Source organism: Corvus cornix, chromosome 1 (genome assembly GCF_000738735.6).
Source record: "Corvus cornix cornix isolate S_Up_H32 chromosome 1, ASM73873v5, whole genome shotgun sequence".
NCBI lineage: Eukaryota > Metazoa > Chordata > Aves > Passeriformes > Corvidae > Corvus > Corvus cornix.
In genome coordinates this window covers 77,553,321-77,577,224 of record NC_046332.1, presented here as the reverse complement: position 1 = coordinate 77,577,224, position 23,904 = coordinate 77,553,321, and the positions used below count along the sequence as shown (strand labels likewise).

At 40.3% G+C, this 23,904-nt stretch overlaps 1 protein-coding gene across 10 annotated transcripts in view; it reads right to left on the bottom strand.

Annotated features, from left to right (window-relative positions):
- MBNL2 (muscleblind like splicing regulator 2) overlaps window positions 1–23,904 on the bottom strand; it is a 107,171-nt gene that overhangs the window by 20,371 nt on the left and 62,896 nt on the right. For 6 of the 10 annotated variants that reach the window (XM_039557860.1, XM_039558215.1, XM_039557748.1 and 3 more), the window contains 5 exons: window positions 13,611–13,775; window positions 10,406–10,606; window positions 8,961–9,224; window positions 3,284–3,337; window positions 2,450–2,603 (listed from right to left, as the gene is read on the bottom strand). In XM_039557860.1, coding sequence (XP_039413794.1) covers window positions 2,450–2,603; window positions 3,284–3,337; window positions 8,961–9,224; window positions 10,406–10,606; window positions 13,611–13,775 — 838 coding nt within the window. The remainder of the gene's footprint in view (window positions 1–2,449; window positions 2,604–3,283; window positions 3,338–8,960; window positions 9,225–10,405; window positions 10,607–13,610; window positions 13,776–23,904) is intronic. The other 4 variants (XM_039558063.1, XM_039558018.1, XM_039558170.1 and 1 more) reach the window with 1 other exon arrangement.

The following is a 23,904-nucleotide window of genomic DNA, read 5'->3' as shown; positions in this document are numbered from 1 at the left end:
AGACAGAGTCGAATATGCTTCCTCCATTCCTGCTGAATTACTACTGCAGCCCCTTATCAGACGGTCGCAGGACTTGTGTGACTATGAATGACCTTACCCAAGAACAGTCCCCAGAGAATACACAAAGTTCCTCCTCTAGAGGTTATAGAAACACTAACAAACAGCAATGGGAAGAGAGAAAAGATCTGCTGTTTTTAAGATCATTCACCAAACAATAAGGAGAAGGTGACAAAGCCATCAAACTGATGTAAAACAAACAAAGTGCAGAACTTCAGAGGTAAGCCATGCTAAGTCAAGCCCCACACTTTTTATTAGGGGAGCCAGTGGTTAAGAAAGCAGAGAAGTTATATAAAACAATTAAGTTTTATATATATTCCAGCAGCAAAACTTGTCTTAAAATTTAACACACACGCACACACACACAAGGAACACATTTGAAAATTATACCAGTTTAGAAAATATCACATAATCATTTAAAATCCAACAGATAATGTCATGCATTGCTTCTTAGACGTGGGTTGCATGACAGTCCTTACACCCACCAAATCCAACCTTCCCAGGAAATGTGGGAATATCATATATAGCATCTTTAATGGAAAGCTCATGACACCCATTCTTACAGAGGGTGCTCCCCTTTCCTGAGTTCCTCCCATACCCACTCCTCTCTTTAATGTCCTTTCTTGGCACTGATGGTGTGTGAAAAGAGCAGGAGGTTCATCACTTTGAGAAAGGTTTTCTACTCTGGGGCTTGGGCTCCATCTGCTATTTAATACCTCTGTTTCTTCTTTTTTTTTCATGCACTTGTTTTGGGGCTTGCCAACAACCTGGCCCTTAAGGTTTGGTTCCAAGATCCACCCTTCCTACCACCAGAAATTTGTCAGATAAAACTACAATTACAACAATTAGTTGGAAAGAGGAACGGACAATAAAAAGTACAAAAAGTGAGCTACTTAAGGAAGCATGAACATTCCAGAAGTCTAAAAAACATCCAAATGCTTTTTCATGGAAAAAGGTTTAAACTACCGTATTTTCCATAGTTAATTTGAAGTCCTTGTCAATTGCAAATAAGAGCAATAAGCCCTGAAAGGGAGTGCTTAAGAAGGAAAAATGCCTATCATGCTACAAATTCTCATAGTTTCAACGTAAAATCAATTTGTGGAAATTTCTGTATGTTCTGTAAGCACAAGGCAGTCTTCCATTCATGTCCAAATAGGCGGTCTCAGCATTTATTTATTTTTTTTCAAACACTCCCATAAATGTCAGTGTGTTTTCTGCCACAGATATTCTTGTGCACCAATGTGCTAAAAATAAGGCTATGCTATTACTTACTATTACAAATACGGGGGCAGGCTCCAAGGTTGTTACTGAGGCCTTATAGAAAAATTCCATGAAGTCAAAGCCATCTGTGTTTGTTTTTTATCTTTAAAAACATATGGGAATGCTGATAGATTGGAAAATCATCATGTGTTGCCTTTCACTCCTTGTTCAACCGACATTATTTCTATAAACTAACACTGCTGAAATGTCAAGCGCATTTGCAAACACATAGTTTTAAACGATTCTGAAGTTCACACTCGACAATACCCTGACACTAAAATACGTAATTTGTTAATTACGAATGACATCACAGAATTCCTTAGGCAGGATATTCTCCTTTGGGAAGTTTGGAGTGGGGGTGACTGACACGATTTAGAGGGCTGTGTTGCTACTGTTTACATGAGCACCCAGCACATCCCTTCTCTCACAGTGCTAAAGAGAAGCCCTGCTACCAGCCAGGGTGCAGGTCAAGCCATCTCTGAACACTCTGATTATCACAGAGATCCGAGCACTGAAATGTAAATTACATTCACTCATCTTCAGATCATCCCCATGAAGAATTATAACCCCAGCTATGAGCCACAAATGCTAGGAAATGTCCTGGTGGTGCTCCAAAACCACGAAAATGCATCTGATGCCTGAAAGCCCTTTAGTGCAGCTGCGGGGAGCGATGTGTTTTGCCAGTGCTTCCACGCAGGTATTGACTGGAAGTTTATGGTCCCTTCTCAGGGCGCTTGTGTGCAGCTGGGGAAATCCCCATGGCTGCAAGACAGCAGCCGAGGGAGCAGGAGGATGCTGTGGCATCTCTGAAGAGTGATGCTTTTCCAGCATTTTTATTAGTGGAAACAGATACGAGTCAAAATCCAGCCAATTTAAGGTAGGCAAAAAGGGGCAGACTCTGGAGAATGATGAGCAAGGCTTCAAATGTCTGAAAAAAGAAGCTTAACGGCATGTTGAAATTTCTGCTTGAATTCTTGTCCTTTCAAGAGGAATTAAAATAACGTGTAATCATCTGTGCAGACTTCACCTCAAGTGGGGCAGGAAGCATAATAAAACCTTCTGTTAAGTGCAACTGCCTGACACATAGGCTACCTCAGGGACACAAAACTGGTTCAATGTGGATGCAACATACCTGTTGGGATAAACGCTGCATGTTGCTGCAACTGAGCATTGGCAAGAGCCTGTTGATAGTGCAAGACACTGGGATTGAAAACGGCACTGGCACCATTGCTTTTTTCAAGTGCTTGTCTCTTTGGTAAAGGGTGAAGAACACCAGGAGGAAAGGCCTGTAAATAAGAAAGTTAGTTAAAATGGTGCCATTTTTAAGACCTTGTCCGTAATATATACATAAATACAAAAACTTAGTATTTTTAAAAGCGGCTAAAGATGCCTCGCCATGCATTTTAACTCAAAGCACAGCAATGTAAAATGAGTGAAATTTTGTTATTGGTAGCAAAAGCATGGTACTATTAACCTAGAACTGTAGCAGCACAACTACTGAAAAGAAACGTTTGCTTTAAAGCAACGAAAATGGCATTGCCTTTAAGTAGGTTTTCGAATATTACGGGGAGAAAAAACCACTTGTGTTTCATTGCCAAGTATTTTGTCTTATGTTTAAATTTAAATATAGTTTCCTATTATTATACAGATTAATGGATTACGTTACACATTTTCAGTTACAAAAGCAGTTTTATCTCAATTCGACTTTTCATGAAAGATTTAAAAAAGATGAAACTGTGTTAGGAACCAAACTAAATCGTCTGCGGTCTATTACGTATGAGAATGAGATGGATAAATAGAGCTTCCGGTAAATTAATGAGTATGTGAAATCATTTCCGTTTGATGTTTGAAAAGTAAAGCGATACAAATTTCATTAGTTGCTTCTCTGAAGGAAAAAAAAAAAAATTATAATTAAAAAAAAAAAAAAAAAGCTACATGCAAAGCAAAAGGTGAAAGGTCAAAGTACCAGGTCTACAGTTGCTTCGAGAGGTCGCTTCATTGCTTTGGCAGTCGACTGAGTCTTTTAATAACAGGCAGCGAGCACATGATGGCAGTGGGCCAATGGGAGTCAAGCGAATTAACATACAGGTAAACAGCAAGCAGAGGTGCGTCATGGGAACGGCATTGCATTTGTGGATAGGTGAGAAGGAAAAAAATATTCTGAATGCAATATACAACATACAAAACACTAGGCATGCACAACAACAAAAATGTCTTCTAAAGAAATGAATATTACATTTTGAATTAGTACCGAAGCAAAAATGCATCTACTATACCTTAGTTAAAAGCATATAAGAGAGTAAAATATAGATGTTTGAAATTCAGGAAAGTTGAGTAAAACAGCAGCTTGCAGACACTATTAAGCATCATATAAACACTTCACAGAGATGCAGGAAGTTTTAAGGATACACCTATTGGAATTTCTGATAAGTTAGTTCAGTCACATTTTCAAGTGGGAAAATTGATTTGGGAGGCTCCATTTTCAAATACAAAGCACTAGTGCAAGTTGTAACGCATTATAAATGCTATTAATAACAGTGCTTACAAGGTGAGTGTCTTTTAATTTAGAGAAGTGAATCATTCAATGGATTTGGGGGTCAAAAGGAGACATTCTCCTCTGCCAACACAAAACAGAGTACACAGTATGTCTAGTTACACCAACTTATCATTAATTCCTTTCCTTTTCTCCTACAGCTGGGTCATTTTTGTAGATTTTTTTTCCTTGTAACTTACCACATTACATTGAGAGGGGAAAAAAGTCTTTCAGAATTGAAAACATACTTTCTAAATTTTGCTGTAACCTTCAGAACCAGCTTCACGAGCAGGGAGTAAAATTGGGCTCCCAATTCACAAGCCAACATTAATATATGAGTTATGGTACTAGTCCAGCATTATTAATTTTTCAAAAGAAAGTATTTAGGCATAGTACATAGGCATATACATTTATGTATACTTTCATAATGAATTCAAACTTATGGCTGATAGGACAGCATTCTGTAAAAAAGTTTCTCATATAAAATATTACTTCCAAGTTTTATAGTGTAAATAATTCTTACAAACCTTTAGAAAGAAAAATTGACCTAGAAATAAAAATGTTTACTTTTGTTTTTTAAACACAGGCTGATATTTAGCTCTTTTTAGAATATGCAGATTATGTCTACCTTGAAATCAGTATGTGGAAATCGGGAACAAAAGTTGAGCGGCGGGAAGAGGACAAGGCACAAAATGCCTGCAAATATCTTGTGGTCATAAATTTATCAGGTGCCAACAGGGTATTCTGCAGGACAGACCTCATTCTGCTTATTCCTTGTTCCTGTCTCTGTTGGATGAGTCTTCTCATCTCTTCTTTGGCACATGTCTGGGTTACATACCCTGATCTACAGGATCTGCTCATCTCTCTGGGCCCATGACCCAAACACAAGAAACAACTGGTCTGAAGTGGGGATCTGGACAGACTTCTGTCTAAGCAGGGCACTGTGCAGCCCAGGTGTGGTACCCTCCACAGGTACCACTGCAGAGGACATCACTCCACTGCCCGGGGCACAGCCTCAGAGCCACTCTGCCTCCACCACAGAGGGAAGTCTACACAGAAGTGTAGAAATACACCTGTATTCAGCATTATGTGATGATGAAGCCCACAAGTTCAAATCAACACTGCTAAGAGTAAAGTGTTTCAGTTAATTACCTTTATTATCCAAATACAGATCTTACCTAATCTCACTTGTTAACTTATTATCTCTCTGCTTATTATCGCCTTTCTCCAATTTTTCTCCATGCTCTTCTTAATGTCACCTCCCTCCTTTGAAGCTTTCTTCTGGCTTTCCCCTCATCTTCCCCAGAAAGTTCAGTCTCACAGTCTTCCCAAGACTATTCCTGAATCTACTCATCAAACTTGCTTCCATGTAGTCTCCCCCTTTTTTCAGGCTTTCAAACTGTTCATCTTGCTCTCCTACATTCATATTTTCTTTTATTTCATCCTGATAGTAAAACCTCCTTTACCTCTTTCTGTTCCATCAGGTTATCTCCTTCTCAACATTTGATCTACATAACTGACAGCCAAAGAATCAATAGCTACAGTCTGGAGAAGAAGAGGATACGAGAAGGAAATAACGATAATATCAAAAATGATCAAACATCCAAGGCATGGTATTTGCCTGCCATATGACACATTGGTGTGCTATAATGTGCCCTAGAATACAAACAAGATCTACACAGCAGTGGCCTCCACGGATGTGCAAGGAGCTCCTGACTAAACTCAAATGAAAGAAGGAAAGCACACAAGAGGTGGGAGCAGGGACAGATGGCTCAGGAGGAACAGGGACACAGCCTGAACATGCAGGGATATGTTAGGAGAGTCAAAGATCACCTGGAGTTGAATCTGGCAAGGGATGTGAAAGACAACCAGAAGGGCTTCTCAGCAACAAAAGGAAGACCAGAGAATATGTGTTTCCACTGCTGAATGGGTCAGGCAACCTGGTGACACAGGACATGGAAAAGGCTGAGGCTCTGAAAATCCTTTCCATCTCAGTCTTTACTGGCAAGACTGGCCTTCAGGCCAGTGGGAGACCAGTGAGGTAAGTTTGAAGTGGAAAAGATTTTCCCTTGGAGGAGGATGATCAGGCTAGGGAACATCTAAACAAGCTGTACATACACAAACCCATAGGAACTAACAGAATGCACCCTGGGTGCTGAGGGAGCTGGCCAACATCACTGCAAGGTTAATCTTAACTATCTTTGAAAGATCCCTGACAGGGGGAAATTCCCAAAGACTGCAAGAAAGTAAATGACACTCCTATCTTCAAAAAGGGCAGGAAGGAAGGTCTGAGGACTGACAGGTTGGTCAGCCTCACCTCAGTCCCCGGGAAAGCAATTGAGCAAATCCTCCTGAAAACCATCTGCAAACACATGAAAGCCAAGACAATGATGGGAAGTAGTCAGCATAGATTTATGACAGGGAAATTGTGTTTAACCAGCCTGACATCCTACTATGATGAGACTGGCAGGGTGGTGAAGGGAGAGCAATGGATGTTGTTTCCCTTGATTTCAGAAAGGGTTTCAACACAATTTCATCCTCACAGACAAATTTGTTTGTTATGGGCCAAATGGGAAACAGTGAGGTGGACTGACAATTGTCTCACATGCCAGGCTCAAAGGGATGTGATCAGCAACACAGAGCCAAGCTGGAGTCACCAGAGGTGTAAAGCTTGGAGGAGTGGTTGATAACACAAGACAGATGTGCCACTGCTCAAAGAGCCTAGAAAGTCTGGAGAAATGGGCACGGAGAAACTTCACTAAATTCAACAAAGAGAAGTATCAAGGGACCTGGGGAGGAACAACATGAGGCACCAGTACACACCGGGGGCCACAAAGGCTTGGAAGAAAAGAGCCTCAAGATCCTGGTGGACACCAAGCCAGCAATGTGCCCTCATAAGCATAGGCAGCTGACAACATGCTGGGCTGCACTGGGAAGACCATCACCAACAGATGGAGGGAGGTGATTCTTCCCCTCTATTCAGCCGTGGTGAGGCCACACATGGTGCACTATGTCCAGGTCTGGGCATCCCAGTACAAGAAAGATACAGGTGTACTAGAAAACACTTCCATAAAGGACCTAAAAGATGATCAAGGGACTGAATTCACCCTGGAGAAGATACAGGGGAATCTCATCAGTATATACAAATACCTGATTTCAGGGTAAACATCAAGCCAGTGGTGCCCAGGGACAGGAGAAGAGGCAAGGGGAACAAATTTAAATAAAAGAAATTCCATTTAAATGTAATGTAATTTAAATTAAATGTAAGATTAAAAAAAAAAGGAAAAGAAAAGCATTTATTTTTACTGGAAGTATGGAGAAGGTTGTCAAATTATGGAGTTTCTATCCTTTGAGGCTTTAGTAAGCCAACAGGCACATCCTGGGCAATCTCCTCTAGCTCACCCTGTTTAAGCAGGGGAAATAGGCTGGAATATTTTGTACATATTTCTCTGCAAAATGTTACCCTGAATTACAGGTCCCTGTTGCCTTCTCCTGTGACACTAGACTGCTAACATTTCAATTCTGTGTTTCCAAAGATGCTTCATCTTGCTTTGAGGCTAATGCAACTGTAATTAAGCCTTATTTAAAACCACAGGATATATATCTGCAACCATTACTGAAGTGCAAAAAAAATTAATCCCCTCATCTCTCTCCTTTCTTATTTAGTGTAGTGCCTAGAAATATTACATTCTCTAAATGAACAATAAATATTGCACAACAGAAGCTAATCAGAATAAAAACCCAATCTTCTCTGCTTTAATTTCCAGATGGTATTCAATTTCTGCAAGCACAGGAAACTTTAACTAAAAATCATCCAATTTGAAACAAAGGCTGAGGATACTATTAGAGAAAGAATATTAAAACTTAAGAAATATTCTTCTGTTTGGTGGTTTACTTTCTTGCATAACTTACCCTTTGTCCCTCAAAAAAGTCTGGTCTTTTCTAATTTGGTAAATACAATAGCTTGGGGTAGTTATGTGCTGTACTGTATTGTGTTTCTGGCAGGCTTTTTAACCAGAGAATAACTATATTGTCTATAACTATTGTATGCACTGTCCACAAGTCCACAAACCACATCTGCTTAATTATTCGCCCACTGCCAGCAAAGAGGACAATGATTCTTTGATTTGCTGCCAGCCGTTTTGTCTCTCAAGTCAGATCCTCCATGTTCGATTTATTTAACTTTATCAATACCACTTTAAATTTATCATCTGTCTTGGTAGCAACTGTAAGAGGGATCCAGTCCTGGTGAAGGGGTGGGCTGTCTTGTCTGAACAGTTTTAAGTAAGAGGTTAAAATATCTGAAAATAAAAGCCCCCACTCTCTTTCCTTCTGACTGTAGCCACGTTTCTTTCCTAATGTAGTTTACTACTTTTAAACCCCATGATTCAAGCAGCTGCCCATAATAGTAGGAGAGGCAAGAAGTCTCCAGGCCTGAAATGCATCTAACCAAAGTTCAAAAAGATACAGGCAATGCTTTTTAGTCGTTGGGGATAGCTGTAGATCTACAGAGGGCAGTTCTGTCTCATCCTCAGACAGGCACTAATGGTAGATCAGATTAAGTGTCCTGGTTTTCCTACGCTACCAACACAGTGAGACCAAGGTGGCTGGCTGGCTGTCTCTTTTCTAAGGTGGACTGTGCTGAATCTCAATGCAGGTTTCTGTTCTACTACTGATCTCTAAAGCAAATGCTCTATCTGCTTTTCTTCCAAATTTCCACATGTGTATCTGCCGTCAAAGAGCTAAAACAGCATAAGTGTCCCTGTTTTCCTGGGAACACTGAAGTTTATCAGTTTTGTTTCTGTTTGGAAATATTATAGGCAAATTTACATATAATTGAGGCAGAGAACAGAAGTGGTATAGAGTGTCATTTGCTTCACTGTCTTGAATAGAAATACAGCATTAAAATAAGGGCATAAAGAAAAGAAAGTGCTTCCTCCCATCAAGCAATAGTAATAACTTTATAAACTCTTATCTTTCACCAAAATAAAAATTAAAAAAATAAAAATAAAAAAAAAGAGGCAAAAGAGAAAATAAAGTATAAGCAATCAGCATTAAATTGAAGCAAAATAGGCATGAAAAAAAGGCAGCCATACATGCCAGCACTTACCATCACAGTCGCAGCTGCCGCAGCTGCCTGGGCTGCCACTGCAGCCTGGTTGGCTTGGTGTTGCGCCGCTTTGATTTTGGCCTGCAAATGTGCAGGAGGGTGAAAATACTTGCATTTCTCCCTCATGCAACGACCTTTTATGTAATCCATACACACGGTTACGGTGTTGTCGTTTGTGTCAATCATTGTGCTGTCTGCCGGATGCGCAAAGCGGCAATCAGTCTCTCCACGCGCACAGTTCCCCCGCTGGAACTCCCTGCACACCTACGTGCAAAACAACACACGTTGCAGGGGCAGAGCTCGGTGCAACGTGAAAGGGCAAGGAGAGTCCCACACCCCCAAAACACACACCTGCCCCCTTCCCCAGTTAGTTCAAGTTTTACAGCAAATTCAATTCAATAAACCCTTCATCGCTTGGTGTGTGAGGGGAGTGCACCTATTTCACCCTTTTGTTCTTGGCTCCTCAGGTAGCTCTGTGGTACTGTGGCTAAATGAACTTAACATGCAACAGAAGCATTCCCAAATGCCTTTCCTTTTTCCTCTTTAGAAAGCAGATGGGAAGGATACTTACTTACTCACGTAACTGCTCCTGCAAAACTAGCTGGGAATCACAAAATATTTTGTCTCTTTCTGACTACACTTTGTATTCTTGCAGGTTGACTGGTAGGGAAGGAGTTCCTCTTGCTGAAACCCAGGGAAAATACACATCAGATACACTGTATTTTTTATGGAGTCTACAAACAAAATTGAGAGCCTACTTAAAAAGAATTTTCAAAAATGGGCAGAATGAACATACTGATTTTCCCAAGAAGAAACGTGCTCTAGACACTAGTGCTTAGGCTTTTGGGCAAGAACATTCATTTCTGCAAGAGCCATTTGGCCTCCTTGTGTACTTGGATCACAGATTCCACTGAGTCCAGCCACGCAGTGATCCAGCAACAGCTGGGAGGCTCTCCACATAGCTTGTCCCTTCAGCCTGCTGCAGGGTTGGCAATATTCAACATCTCCATTGCCAGCTCAGGGCTGAAGGGCTACACCATTCCCCTAATATTGACCCATAAGGCTATTAAAATTCCCTTATTATCAGTGCAGAAAAACCAAGACAATTAATACTGAAATAAAAAATGTGCTTGTTAGATATTTCATCAAGGCATACCTTTACAGGCATGTATGTATACCTGAGGTTTTTTTGAGACTATGAACTTTACAAAAGATGAAAATTCATGTTGATCTCTGTGTATTAAATATAAGCAAACACACTACCTTAAAAATAGCAGTATTTAATTGCCACTGGCTGCAAGTGCAGAAATCCTGCCTGGTTACAAGTTTTTGATCTGTAGCAACCAAATTAAAGCTTCGTTTCTAAAACAACAGTTACACTCTCCAGGATCTTTCACATAGCCTAACAGAGGATGTACTTCTAGTCACAGTGGCGTCTACAGTACCTCCAGTTTATCAGTCCTGAGGAGTTTCTGGGTAGCAGTTGAACTGGGGACTGAAACCGGTGGGCTTCCAGGAACAATGACTGGCGGCGTGGGTAGGATCTCAGTCGGGACTAAGCCAACTCCTGGTGTTACTGGCGTTAGGTAAGGAGCAAAGCTAATAGCCGTGTTCGTTCCTATTGTGGGACCCACTGGAAATGTGGGCTGAAAAAGGAAAACACAGACCAAGATGAAAAAAAAGTCCCTGAATCAATACATTACTGTTGTCTTTTGCTTGTTCTTTCTGGCACCAATTCATTTTCTTAATGAAAAAATTTCAAACAGCTGGCAAAACACACAGGATCCTCTCTTCTTTTAATCACGTAACATGTTCCAGCAGCATACCAAGAACCACCTTTGTAACTTTATTATTGGAAAAGAGTCTGGTGATGCAAAGGAAGTCATACTTTGAACCTGAATCTCTGTGAAGGTCCAGCTTACACTGCAGGCTTATTTACACATCTAAATGTAGAAATAACATAGACTTTATTGCTTTTTCTCAATACCTGTTTTCCTTGGGAAAACAGGCTATTTTTCGAAGTATTCAGATTTCATAGGTGAAGCATTATTAACTATATTAAAGCCATATTTCTAATAAGAGTACATATAATGAGCTCTTTGGCATGTAACTTCCAGTATGTTTGCATACTGTATTTTGCCACCTCCTGCAATTATATGTTACTGTGTCTCGCACACTGAAAAAACTCACCTTTGCAAATGTTTGTGTGCCCAGCTGTCACCAGTGGCAAGCAGAATAAATATTATAATCTCAGCTGGACACAATATTTAGAAAGGGATTATTCAGGCTTAGATTAATTAATCATATGAAAACTTTGATTGGAAGGAACGATACGGGTCTAAAAATCTTGTTTTGTTCCTTTCTACAGTGAGTCAGTGAAGGCATGACCAGAAGAAAGAGTACTTCTGATGCTAAAACAGCCATGATGAGGCAGAATAGTGGGTTTGTCACCAACAGCTCCACAGGGGGTGGAGGCAGAACATCACCATGATCAGACCACGCTTAGACCTGGAAAGTGCTTTAGTTCTGCAGAGCTGAGGTTTACCCCAGAGAGTGAAGCTATAATTATAAATGAGGAAAAACTGAGAAGAAAAACAGGACACATCTCAGATTAGCTTTGTCAGAAATTAAGTTCCCAAATAAGACAGCAGCTAGAAACACAACAGCACAACACTAAGACTTCAAAACATTTTAACGAAGGAGAAGTGTCTTTCTCATTAAGGTGGCGTGCCTGACATAAAGTACACAGAAAATATGCAAGAGAAAACACAGGAGCTAGAAGGTGGGGTTTTTTATTTTTTATTTTTTCTTTGGATTTTTTTTGTCTTTGGAAGCAATTACTAAATTTCAAATGGATGTGACTTAGTACCAATAAGATGCTCTGAGCAGGCAGATTAACCAGGATAACCAACTATATGGAAATGGCATCTACCAGCCCTTAAGAGGTAAAAAATACATTAAAAGTGTATTACGCTGTGTTTTAATCAGTGATCAAATCTGCTCGATATCAAACAACCCAATTTATATGTCAAACATGAGCTAAATTCTGAAGAGCATAATAATGAACATATATATGAAACAATGGTTCAACTGTGTTGAGGACAATATGTGTTATGTGACATATAAATAACAGCTTTGTATCAGATATAATTTTAAGAATAAATCCACATGTGAAATGGCTTCTACGAAATTTTCTTTCACTTTTTATCCATTTGGTCAAGGCTGAGTCATCTTAATCTGGCAATTTATGTGAGACAGAGAAATAAAACCTGGCATTTTTATCACAGCAATCAGTACAGAAGACATTATGTCAATGAAATTGTAAAGTTCAAATGATGAAACGGGTGAGAAGAAAAAAGTATCATTTTGCCACTTCAATTTTTCTCATAGTATTAAGCAGTGGAATCTATCACTTCATTAAAACTTTTTCTGGTGAAAACTCAAGCAGTAAAACCCCAGGAAATATCAAGACAACTCAGGTCAACATCACCAGATACAATTTGATGAACATGTACCAGAAATTCAGGGAGTCCTGACACCCAATTCCGAATCCCACATGACAGTAGATGTTTCAAGTATAAAAAGGCATTATTGAAAAAGGCATCTGGGGTGAGCTTCTTCTGACCAAATGCATGTGTCTTCTTCTGAGATGTCTACACTTGACTTCTGCTGTAGCCCATGGAAAGGCAAAAGCACTTAGAAAACCAAATTATCTAATCCAAATGCAGATGTCTGAAACAAACCAAGCAAATAGTAATTAGGAGTGCCAATGTCTTTTGATAAATTATAAATGGACCTTGGAAACTCACTGGAGAAGTTGATGCCAACACTCCAGATGCCTCAAGTTAGAGAAAAAAAATCCCCCTCCTGTGGGATGCCTTACACTAGGAATTTAAATTGAAAAAACATCATTAGCAGCCATGTGTGAAAAGTTTAATTCAGATTACTTGCCAAACCATGATTTGGAAGTTTGTTACAGTGAGGAGCCCAAGTGCAAGGGCTGCCTGGAGTTACTGATCACTTTAGTGCATATCCAAAGATGCTGCTCATGCATGCCAGACTTTAGTTCTATGTCACTGCCTGGATATGAAGTGTCTCAGGCACTGTACAAATCACATTGAGAAAAAACACTGAGTTTGTGAAGTGCATGCACCACCAATTCTCTGTCTTATCCTTGGACACTTCAGACTTCAACAGAGCAGGAAAATGCTACCCATTAACCTTTGTTCCTGGTATTTGGATTAAATAATATTTAAAGCCATTCAAACCCACAGACTCCTGAGAAACTTTGTGTTCCTACTCAAGTAACTTACTAGCAAATTATTGTTATTATATAAATTTTCACCTCCAGAAGGATTGTAGGTAAAAATCTTGCAAAAATGACATGAAATACATGAAGGGGGGCGGGGGGGGGGGGAAGAGGAAAAAATTGCAAGTTATTTTGGGATAAAAGAAAAATAAATCAAATCTACAGCAACACTCCATTACATCTTCAAATGGAAATATAAATGAGCATATCTCTAGCATCTTGACCATTCCTTGAGTAAACAGACAGGGACTATTTTTATTGATACTATTTAGAGAACTTCTGCAGGTCAATACAGTCTTCAACTTTACTTACCATTAACACCATCAGAGAAATATACTTACCACTGGCTGTATTGGTGTCCCTGGAAACATGAACTGCATTTGCTGGGCGAGCATTGCTGCTGCAGTTTTTTGTTGGATTAAGTTGTTCCTGCCATTGATTTCCAGTTGAGTTTTCAAATGTGTTGGTGGATGAAGGTACTTGCAGTTCTCCCTTGTACAGCGACCCTGGAACAAGAAGTCACACTAATCGGTCGGCTGCTTTTGATGATAGTTTAATGCCTTCGAGCAAAGTATTACACCATAAACTAAGTAAGAACTAATGAAACACAGGGTGTTTCCTGGGAACTGTGTAGAGGGCTGGGAGGAGCTGATAGCATTGAGCTCTGCCTCAGCCCACCACCTCTGATTGATCATTAAAGCTAATAACCATGGAAAAAAGAAAGAGAAAGGCTTTGAATCAGCATTTTCATTGTTAAGTACAGATCAGTGTCATACAACTAATAATCTCAGAACAATCCAGACTGCCTGAACTGCCTCTCATGACATCTTGGCTAAAGTATCTGGTGTTACCATAACCTAAATGGTTTTTTATAAATGACATTACATTATGAATAACAAATTGAAACCTTCTTCAATTGAAATGCAGCTTTTAAGTACATAATTTTAAAAATAATTGTGTGATCATGGCAGTGAGGATCTAAAGTTGCCACTCTCTGCTTGTGTTCTCTCATACACTCACCCTTATTCCAGTTCACTGCCTTCCAGCCTCCTGTTTTTATTACATCAGCACAACTTTGAACTATTTCCATTCAAGTATAAAAGAACAGAAGTAAAGGTGGTACTTTTTACAGCCTAAATTTAGAAGCAGTGCATGGATCTAAATCTGAAGGTACACAGCAAAAGAAAAGCTCCCGATCAACATGAAAGGAGTTTTTAGACAGTTATGAGATAATAAGAGAATAAAAATATAGGTGGGCTGTCATTTCTGAGGTGGCTTGGATTAGAGGAGATGGATCTACAAGCTGACTCCAAACATAGGTAGAGCGGTGTAAGACGCACTGATATATTTTCCCCCAGAAAGGGAAATCATAGGGTGCACCAGGAAGTTGTGCAGCTGCAGGGCAGGACCTACTGAGATCAGAAGCTCCTTGATGACACAGCTCACAACCAACCACAGAATTTTAGGGGCTGTGACTAGAGGGCCTATAGCATTAGTCAAACCACATTTGATACATTCAACTTGTGTAAGTTAAGTTTCCAAACTGAGATGTTTTTAAGAAGTGCTTTTTAAACTTTCCATTCACTGATATTAGGGCTTTACTATTGGTAGACAAGCAGGAATATCCTCCTATAGCCAAGAAAGCATCCAGATCCCTGTGCTGGAATATCACACAGTACAGACAAAAACTGGCTCTGTGTATGCCCACACACACACACACACACACACTCCTGCAAAACTTTCAGTAGGCTTCAAATGTCCCAAAACTAGTGTTATTGTTATACTTTTGACTTAGACACTAAAACAATGCTGATTCTGCCTCTAATCTGCTACAAGGATGTCATAACTAGCTGTACAGGAGTGAATGAAACATGTTCAGGAAGGTTCTGCTGCGTCGAGGCTGATGGGAATGTAATCAGCTATTTCCACACTATTAAACTATTAAGAACTTTCCTGAACTGCCCCTGGCTGCTGCTTGGAGTATGCTAAACAGTAGAGACCAGAAAACTCAAGAAAGCGAAAAATTTAAGAAAAAGCAATGGTCTCAACACTCATTAACAATGGTCTCAGTGCTGTTTTAACCTCCTAGTACAGATGCAGCCACTTTCAGGACATCATGCCTTCTGTCTGTTGAGAGAATCACCAATGCTGCCTTGGTTTAACCAATTACACAAAAGGAACGTTACTTTGTCAGCTGGCATGAGCAGAACCAGAAACAGTCACGATTTGATGGACACAAAAGAAGGCTGGCTCTTTCATTTTGGGGGTAACGTGGCCTTTGCCATCATAATGCTAAACTGGAGCAGACTCAGTGCAGACAATGAGCATAAGCTTTTTTGTTGGCTGATGAGGCCAACTGTTTTAGACATTTTCAACTGAGATCTATCTTACCTTAGCCTATTTTGTGTATGAATGGCTTGTACAGCAAATCTAAAAATTAAAACAGCAAAAACATATCGAACTACTGAATCCGATGGAAATATCGACCTATGGAATCAAAACTGTTCCTTAAATAAGGACTGAGAGCAACTCTCCACCACAGTGGCTTCTGAAGTACCTTAAACCTGAAGAGTGCCTTCGGCCAGACCTCCAGTCTTACCTCTGACAACATACAGCTACTGTGTACCATCACTTCAAGCTCCGCAAAGCAACTCACAGTGCACAAAAGATTGGTTATTTCTGAAAACTTTCAAAATAATCCAACCATACAAAACTGTACTGTCCTCTCTAAAGTTATTCATGTCTGTGCCTCGTTTACTAGCTTTTTGAGCTCCCGGTTAGCAGCGAACGTACGTCCTATAAAAGAGCTGTGTGGTCCTGCCACGCCACTATAGAAAGCCCTCTAAACAGATCAAGCCTTGTTGAAATTAAATGACCCAAAATAAACTGCAGTGGAATGAGCACTGAAAATAGTGAGTAAATTAATCCAGCCCTCACTACCAAAATGGCATAAATTCTGAGACCAGCTTTTTTCCTTTTTGGACCTACAATGGTAGCAGGGAAACACCTATAAGGAATTTTGCATTGCTTTTTTCCCAAATGCTCCATGTCCCAACTATTAATCAATGCACAAAAAAAAATTCAAACTAGTAGTATCATTTCAGTCAAATGGGACCCTGAAATTTTTTGCTTATTAAAAAGTGAAATATGAAGCCCAACTGACATGACAGCACATACCAACCAAGAAGCAGAACAGGCAACTGTACACAACATGCATATTCAACACATTGGTTGGGTCACCATCAATAAAGAGTCCACTTTGGATTCTTGCAAAAAACTACTATGCTAGAAGGCCACATTATCACAAATACAGAGACAAAATCAGGTACTTTAACTCTCAGGTGCATCAATATCAAGCCTCTGGAGTGAGGCTTGGTTCATCTTAAAACCACAGCAGTTTAGGAGCTGCTCCACAGACATTCAGTCCCTCTGGCACACGAAGGAACAAACTCAGCAGAACAAGGCAGGCGGCAGGGAAAAATAATTGCTTCTTACAACTTTTAACCTGTTCCCAGATATGAGTCAGAGTCCTGAAACTAAGGGCACAGACAGACTGGTTTGAAACTGGGTCCCTAGAAACTCCTGTCACCCATGAAGTGAAGGTTATCAACAAGCACATCATAAGCGGCTGCGCACTTCCCATGGGAGTTCATGCGAAAAAATCACTTTCAGTGAGCTGTCTCCTTATCTGCAATGGATAGGAACAATGAACAGACATCAGATTACATTCCCAGCAGTCTGTTACTCCCCTCATCCTGGAAGGATGGTACCTAACTCTGACCTTTTATTTCTTTGCCTTTGTCCTCTACAGCTGCCCAGCCTACTGCCCAGCACCACATTTCAGGCATGTAATGGAAAGTTTTAACAGAAAAACTACTTTTCTACTGCTAATTATCCAGACTGGAACATGTCGTGGCTCCTGTCAGGCTGTGCCACAGGTTTCATTCCAGTAAAGCAGTGGGAGAGGGAAAAGGTGCACTGAGGAGCTGGGAACTCAAAGGACTTCAGTGCCCAATACCAGGGCACAGCAAAGAGAGGCTCCACTTCTGCAGGGGCAATGGTCTTGGGAGCTGCTGCCTGACTGGCTTAATTTCAAAACCACATCTCTTAACATGCCATGTCACACCATTGGCTTTTTTTTATCAATAGATTTTCCCATTAAGAACAATGGGTAGTTTGTCTTAAGATCAATGCCACAAGACAGCCCACGGACTAGAGTATATTAAAAAGCTAGATATGTGCTTAGAATTTTAAATTTCAAATAAGCAAAATGAGGTGAATGTCAAAGTAACACCCCGTAACTTTGCATGTTAACACACTAAGAATCCATTTGCTGTCTACAAGTTGTGCAGCCACCTCTCCATCTTAAACATTTCATAAATTCACAACTTCTTTCAGTATTTTACTCTTGCTGTAATAGTAACAATAATAATAATTAATTCAAGCTTGGGAATTGCTTATGTATAATAATGAGTTAGCTTTTACTTATTAAAATTACCTTTATCTTTCATAAAAGTAAGATGTTTGAACAGGGAAAAAAAGGCAAAACAATGTTTCTTCTATCTCTTCAGGCAAGAATCAACTAAAGCTTCTGGAATTATTTCACTCGAGTACGGAATTTCAGGCAATTTATTGATGCTATTAGTGGGAAATAACAGCATGACTCCCCCACCTAACAGTGTAGCCTCACATGTGACACACCAAAAAGACGGGTTATCCGATGAGAAGCAGAAAGTGGGAGGCCTGTTGCCCTGCAGGCGTCTGTCCCTTGTTCCAAACCTTGCTCCCCAGGCTGCTTCCACCAGCTCCCCCTACCCACCTCTGTTCTCCATAAACTCCCAGCTTCCTACTGTACCCCACTTCTCTCCTTCCGTCTCCCCTGCAGCACCCTCCCACCTCTCCTAACTATAGCCCAGGAAACAACTCACATGATAATTATAACTCGCTCGAGCCGTGCGTGTCCTGGAGATCCAGCCAAGACGTGCACGCTGCTGGCAGACCACACTCGGGAGTGGCTTAGTGCCCGCTCCTGCCTTTTCCTTAATAGGGTAAAACTCTGGATCTCTCTTCTACCCAGACACCGATTTTTGCATAAGCAGTAAGAACTTTGAGATATGTCTTTGAGATGTCTGCTTCCAGAAACTTTGCTTGAAATTGGCTACATTATTCAGAAGTTATTAGGGTGAGAGGATGATGCTGGCAAAAATACGGACAGTGCAATTATGCAAAACCTGTTTCCCTAAGAAAACAAGCTAAACCTAAAATGCAGATGAAATTGTATGAACTCTCAAGATTAAATATGCAGTCTAAAGGGAAAAGAAGAAAAGTATATGACTTCCGAGACATGAAAGAATTTAGAAGGCATCTGAGCAGCTAGTTCTACAAGGCAAAAAAAGATCTTCTGGTTTCCAGATAGACACTATGAGAGCCAAACATTTGCTGGAGTTAGAAAAGACACACACAAATTTTTAAAATGTAATAATCACCTGATGCCACAACTACCCCTCCCACTCGAAAAAAACCTTGCAGTTTTCTGCATGCCTTGCACACACCTGTAAAGATCAGAACACATTTTAAAACAGTAATGCATTTGCAGCTGTGAGCATGATGCTTAGCTAAACATCACCTACTGACGACACTACACACTCTTCAAACCCCAGCAGAGTGGGAGCTAGCACAGGCCACTGTCCAGGGTGGTGGCAGCACATGGCAAGAATAGCCACAGAGACAGCAGTGTCAGCAGCTGGGGTGGTACCTAAGGCATAAGATTTCTCTGGAAGAGTTTCTGTCAAGAGCAAAAACTGTTTTTTCCCCTTTGGGATTCCTCCTCAGCAAATTCTGGCTGGGAACATGTGTGGCCTCACCCAATCAATTAACAAATTTTGGTATTGCATAAACCAGGAACTTTTCAATTGCAATAATCCTGTGCTCCCTGAGGCTAAAAATAGACCCAGTCAATAGGAGGGCAGATATTTTGAGATACTTAAGCTTCTGCTCCTATGCATAGACAGCCACACTAATAGCCTAAACCATCCAGTTCAAAAGTTATTTTTTAAATGCAGAAACATGAAAAAGGGAAAAAAAAAACCCCAAGACACTAAAGAAAACACTGTGTATTCATACACAGAGAGGGATGATTCCTCTTGCTCTACAGGATTTGAATGCATGCATTTCCCTACATATTTTAGTACATGAGAGTTCAATCACCAACAGCACTTCCAACACTCATGGAAAACCCTCAGACTTCATTTTGGACTGAATTAAAAAGTATTTCCATCTAACATCACAATCCATGAATTCAATTTTCCTATGCAGGTCAATCTGCTTCCTAACTTCACTCAGGAAGTAAAAAACCAGACATCACAGCTCCATTAAAGTATTCCCTTTGCACTTGCTGTGAATACGCACCATCTCACACAATCTGTAGGACTACACATGCATATGTTGAAGGACTTGGGGGATTTAGTTAAGCCTTAAGAATGACTAGCCAGAGATTTTTAAAAATGTAACACAGCATTTTATTTCTTCCTTAAGGCATACAAAGGAATTTCAGGTTTTTTTTTAATTTTGCATAATTTCACATCTAGAGTACATTGACTTGCAAATATATATGCTTATGAAAACACAATTTGTTTAGCCTAAGCAGAATTTTATATAATTTTATAGAAAGAAATGGAGGTCAGAATAAGATCCCTTATCTTGAAAATGGGACACAATTGAATTTGTGAAACAGAAAAATAATTCAAAAGGACCAAACTGTACTACTAATAGAAATATTAAGCTTTTGATGGAGAGTTCAAATACCTCAGACTTTAGTATTTTCCATACATCTTACAAACACAAAGACCTAAAGGAAAAAATGTATTTCCAAACAATACAAGCATCTCTTATATTACACTTGAAATGGTTCAGCTGTTGGATCGGTTTTCCTGGAAAAAAACCAGACAAAAGCTACCAACAAAAACAACTTAAAAACAACTTAAAAACATTGCTGAGAACTTGGTTATGTATTTCTAAAGCCACCTTGCAAGTCCACCCACCAAAGTTAGTGAGTGTGCATACATATTTATATGCACCTACACACTTCCGTTTCAAGAAAAAGTAGAAAGCAAATTCACTTTTCTACTTTAAGGTAGAAAAGAAAGAGAAGGAAAAAAACTCTCAGGTGACTTCAGCCTGATTCAGTTTCCAACAAGCTAAGAAACCCATTAGCTACTCTTTCAATGACTTCAATTTTTTGTAAGAAACTAAAAGCTGGTAAAATAAAAATGATCATTTTATTCATAAAAGTAGAGAACAAGAACTGCCTGTAACTGACAGAAAAAATAGAAAAATATTGAACAAAAATGGAAGCCTTACAAAAAGATGGAATGTCTAAATGATGTAAGAGTCTTACCACTAAAGACTTAATAGGAGATATTTATTTAAATGGAAAAAGACAAAATGTTCTACCAAAGAGCACATTTGCAATGCACAAAGAGCTCTGAGTCTCTCAAGATGCTCTTTCAAACAAATGTTGAGCATAGCTATAGAGAATGGTTTAATAATTTGCCTTGCAATATCAAGGGAAGTGTACCCAATATCAAATTGCTCAGAAGACAAAGAACTCAGGCAGATATTGCAGATGCCAAAAAAAAGACATTTATGAAATTCTAAGTTGTTTGACAAACATCCTCAAGATTACTCTAACAAATAAGAAGAAAATTCAGACAAAGAGATAACAGTTTAATATCAATTTATTTTATTTCTGTGTTTACTGCCTTAAATATAATTTGAGAATAATAGGGCAATAGAGATTATCTCTTCCCCAATTATATAGCTGCTTTTGATTTTCTTTTCCCACTCCCTCCCCCCCACACCCCCCCCACTGGCACTCAAAATCAACCAGTTATTTTTATCTTAGCTTCAAGTTTGGCTACCAGCATTGATAGCAGTACATCACAAGCAACTGTGGACAATCCTTGAAATAAATCTTCACTCTAATGCACACAGACTGCTTCCATGGAATGAGAGGCAGCCAACAGGTAGTATAAGGGAAAAACCCAACAGAATGAACATAAAGAAAGCAGAAGGAAGCATAACCTTATTTAGATAAAATTCCTCAAATGTCTGATTTCTATTACATGGGTGGTGAGAGTCTTCGCACGGCGCAAAGCTGCCTTGTGCAGGCCTCCAACAAACACAGCTCCACCTGTGGGAGGACTGGATGCAGCCTGACATGGGACTCAAGATGGGTTTTAATAGCAGAGCAGTGATTTTTAAGCCCTCCAACTCTGCTCAGCCAGAGAAGTCAACATACTCTCTGATTCCTGCATTATAGAAAAAAATGTCTAAAACCTTTATCGAGCCTCAGGATACAGCATTACACACAGTTAACTGATGGCTGGGCAGCTTTAAACCTGCTCATCTCAAGGATTGAATGTTTTCATGGAAGACAGAACAGAGCCGTGTAAATTGCGGGTGGGACCACACAGTAAGTCAAGGTGACACAGATTTTTGCTGGTAAACAACATTCTCCACCATTACATTTAACTTGACTGAACTGTAGAAGAAGAAGATAAGAGCTTGAGAAGAGGCAATTTTCTTCAAATTTTCTCAATATCTCAAGAGCAGACAAAAGTAGCCATTCCAGAATTAATCCCAGCAAAGAGAGGTAAGTTGTTTGGCTGCAAGAAACTGACAAGAGAAAAGGCAACAGTGGTGTAGCAGAACAGCAGAACACGGAACACGGAGATGGGTACAGCACAGCACCACCTCCTGACATACCCCTTTCCCCACCTCCTTTCCAATTCCCATAAAAGCCCTCAAGCAGACATAGGCTGACTTTAATGCAAGCTCGCTTGTATGAACAGGACTGAGATTAAATTCCCTTGGTTTGGAAACACCACTTTGCAGTGAAAAGGTAGGCAAGGGTAACTGCAGAACTGACAGTCAAGCCCTGAGACACCTTATTTCTCTCTCAGCGGCCTGTAAAGGAAAGCCACTGTGGCTCAGCGCACAGACTTCACCCTCCAATGTCCATACCACATATCCTCCACCATATCCAGGTTAGAGAAGAAATAGTGAGTAACAGGGACAGGTCTTTGCTGATGGGATGCCCACGAGCCCAAACAATGAACAGCCCAGCAAGGACCAGGCAATGGGCTCACAGCAGTTCCCTCAATGACACGCCGGAAATCTTAGTGCACCTCAGGAAAAGCCATAAAATCAGTTACGCAGCATCAAAAAGGAGCAGGAGATATGCCTTGGTAGTGAGAAGCCTGGTTGACTGGATCAGAAAGAAATGGGAGGAGAGCGCTGCAAAACTGACTATATTAGCTTCCTACAGCAATTCACCTGGCCAAAGGAGCCTTGAGAAGATGCTTCATTTGAGAGTTGTAGTGAATTAAGTGTGATTTGGAAAAGGCCTGTTATTTGGAAGAGTCTCACCATATGGAAAAGGTCATCAGTATGATGTAGCAAGTCCCTGACATACAAAAGGAATCGACTGGGGTACTACAGAGAAGGGCAGACCTAATGTACACCAGAAGCAAGTGACGACCTTGGACATCAGCATGCCATAGCCCCCAGCGCTCAAGCGGGATGCCCAGCAGTCCTGAACTGCCACCAGGTGACCTGATGTATCATTGGCAAGTCCCTGTGCTGCTCCTTGAAAATATGCTTTTTTCACTTTGGCCAGGCCACCCTGCACTTGTCTATTTGGTGGGGCTCCCAGTCCAGCTGGGGCTTCCTGGGACTCTTCCTTGTTGGGGATTTCACACTTTCTTGGCCAATCAATTGGTAAATAAATGGAAAAAGCAAGGGCCAAGTCAAATACACAGATCGCCAAGGACACCTTACATAACTGCAGAGGTGAAAAGTACAGAGTCTTGTCCCTCTGCAGAGGAGAAATGTTTACCCACTCTCAGCGGCAGCGCTGGCACCGCAGCTGCATTATTAATAAATCATCAGCTTTGCTCCTCGGACCAGCCAGCAAGGGCTGGAGTCTGACACCAGCTCTCAACTGATTGGAAAGTTCCTGAAAACAAACAGAAATTAAAGAAACAAACTCTAAAAATGAACATAAACACATTTTCAAGGAAGAATCACACGTAAAATCCTTCTTAATTTTTATAACTGCTGAGAAGAAGCAAACAAATGATTGAGATTAAAAGACACCATATCACTGTGGGGCTGCCTACAGAGAGCAACCAAGTGTACCTGACCTGAAAAGCTAAGGGGGAACAGGGCACCTTTCCTTGCCTTTTCTATACCCAGTCCATGCTCCTCCTCTTCTGGGAATTGATTTCTTAATATCAGTGAAACATTTTAGTTTCTATCTTTTCTTGCAGTCTGACACACCTTGAATTTCCCTCTTCAGGGAATGGGGAAAACAGCACTACTAGGAAGAGGGGCAGTGAGACCCCTGCTCTGAGGCAGCAGGACATAAGAGTTAGCAGTGAGAAATACCCATAAAATCAACAAACTAAATCAGCTTAAAAAAGGAGGGGAGAAAGAAGAGTGGTAAAAGGTCTATAAATACAAGCAAGAGGAAAGAATGAAGACCTGGAATTCCAGTAAGCTAAAAAAAAAAAATCCCTTTTCTTTTTGCTGAATGCCTATCTATCCCCTTCCACCAGGTATTAGGAAGCTTCC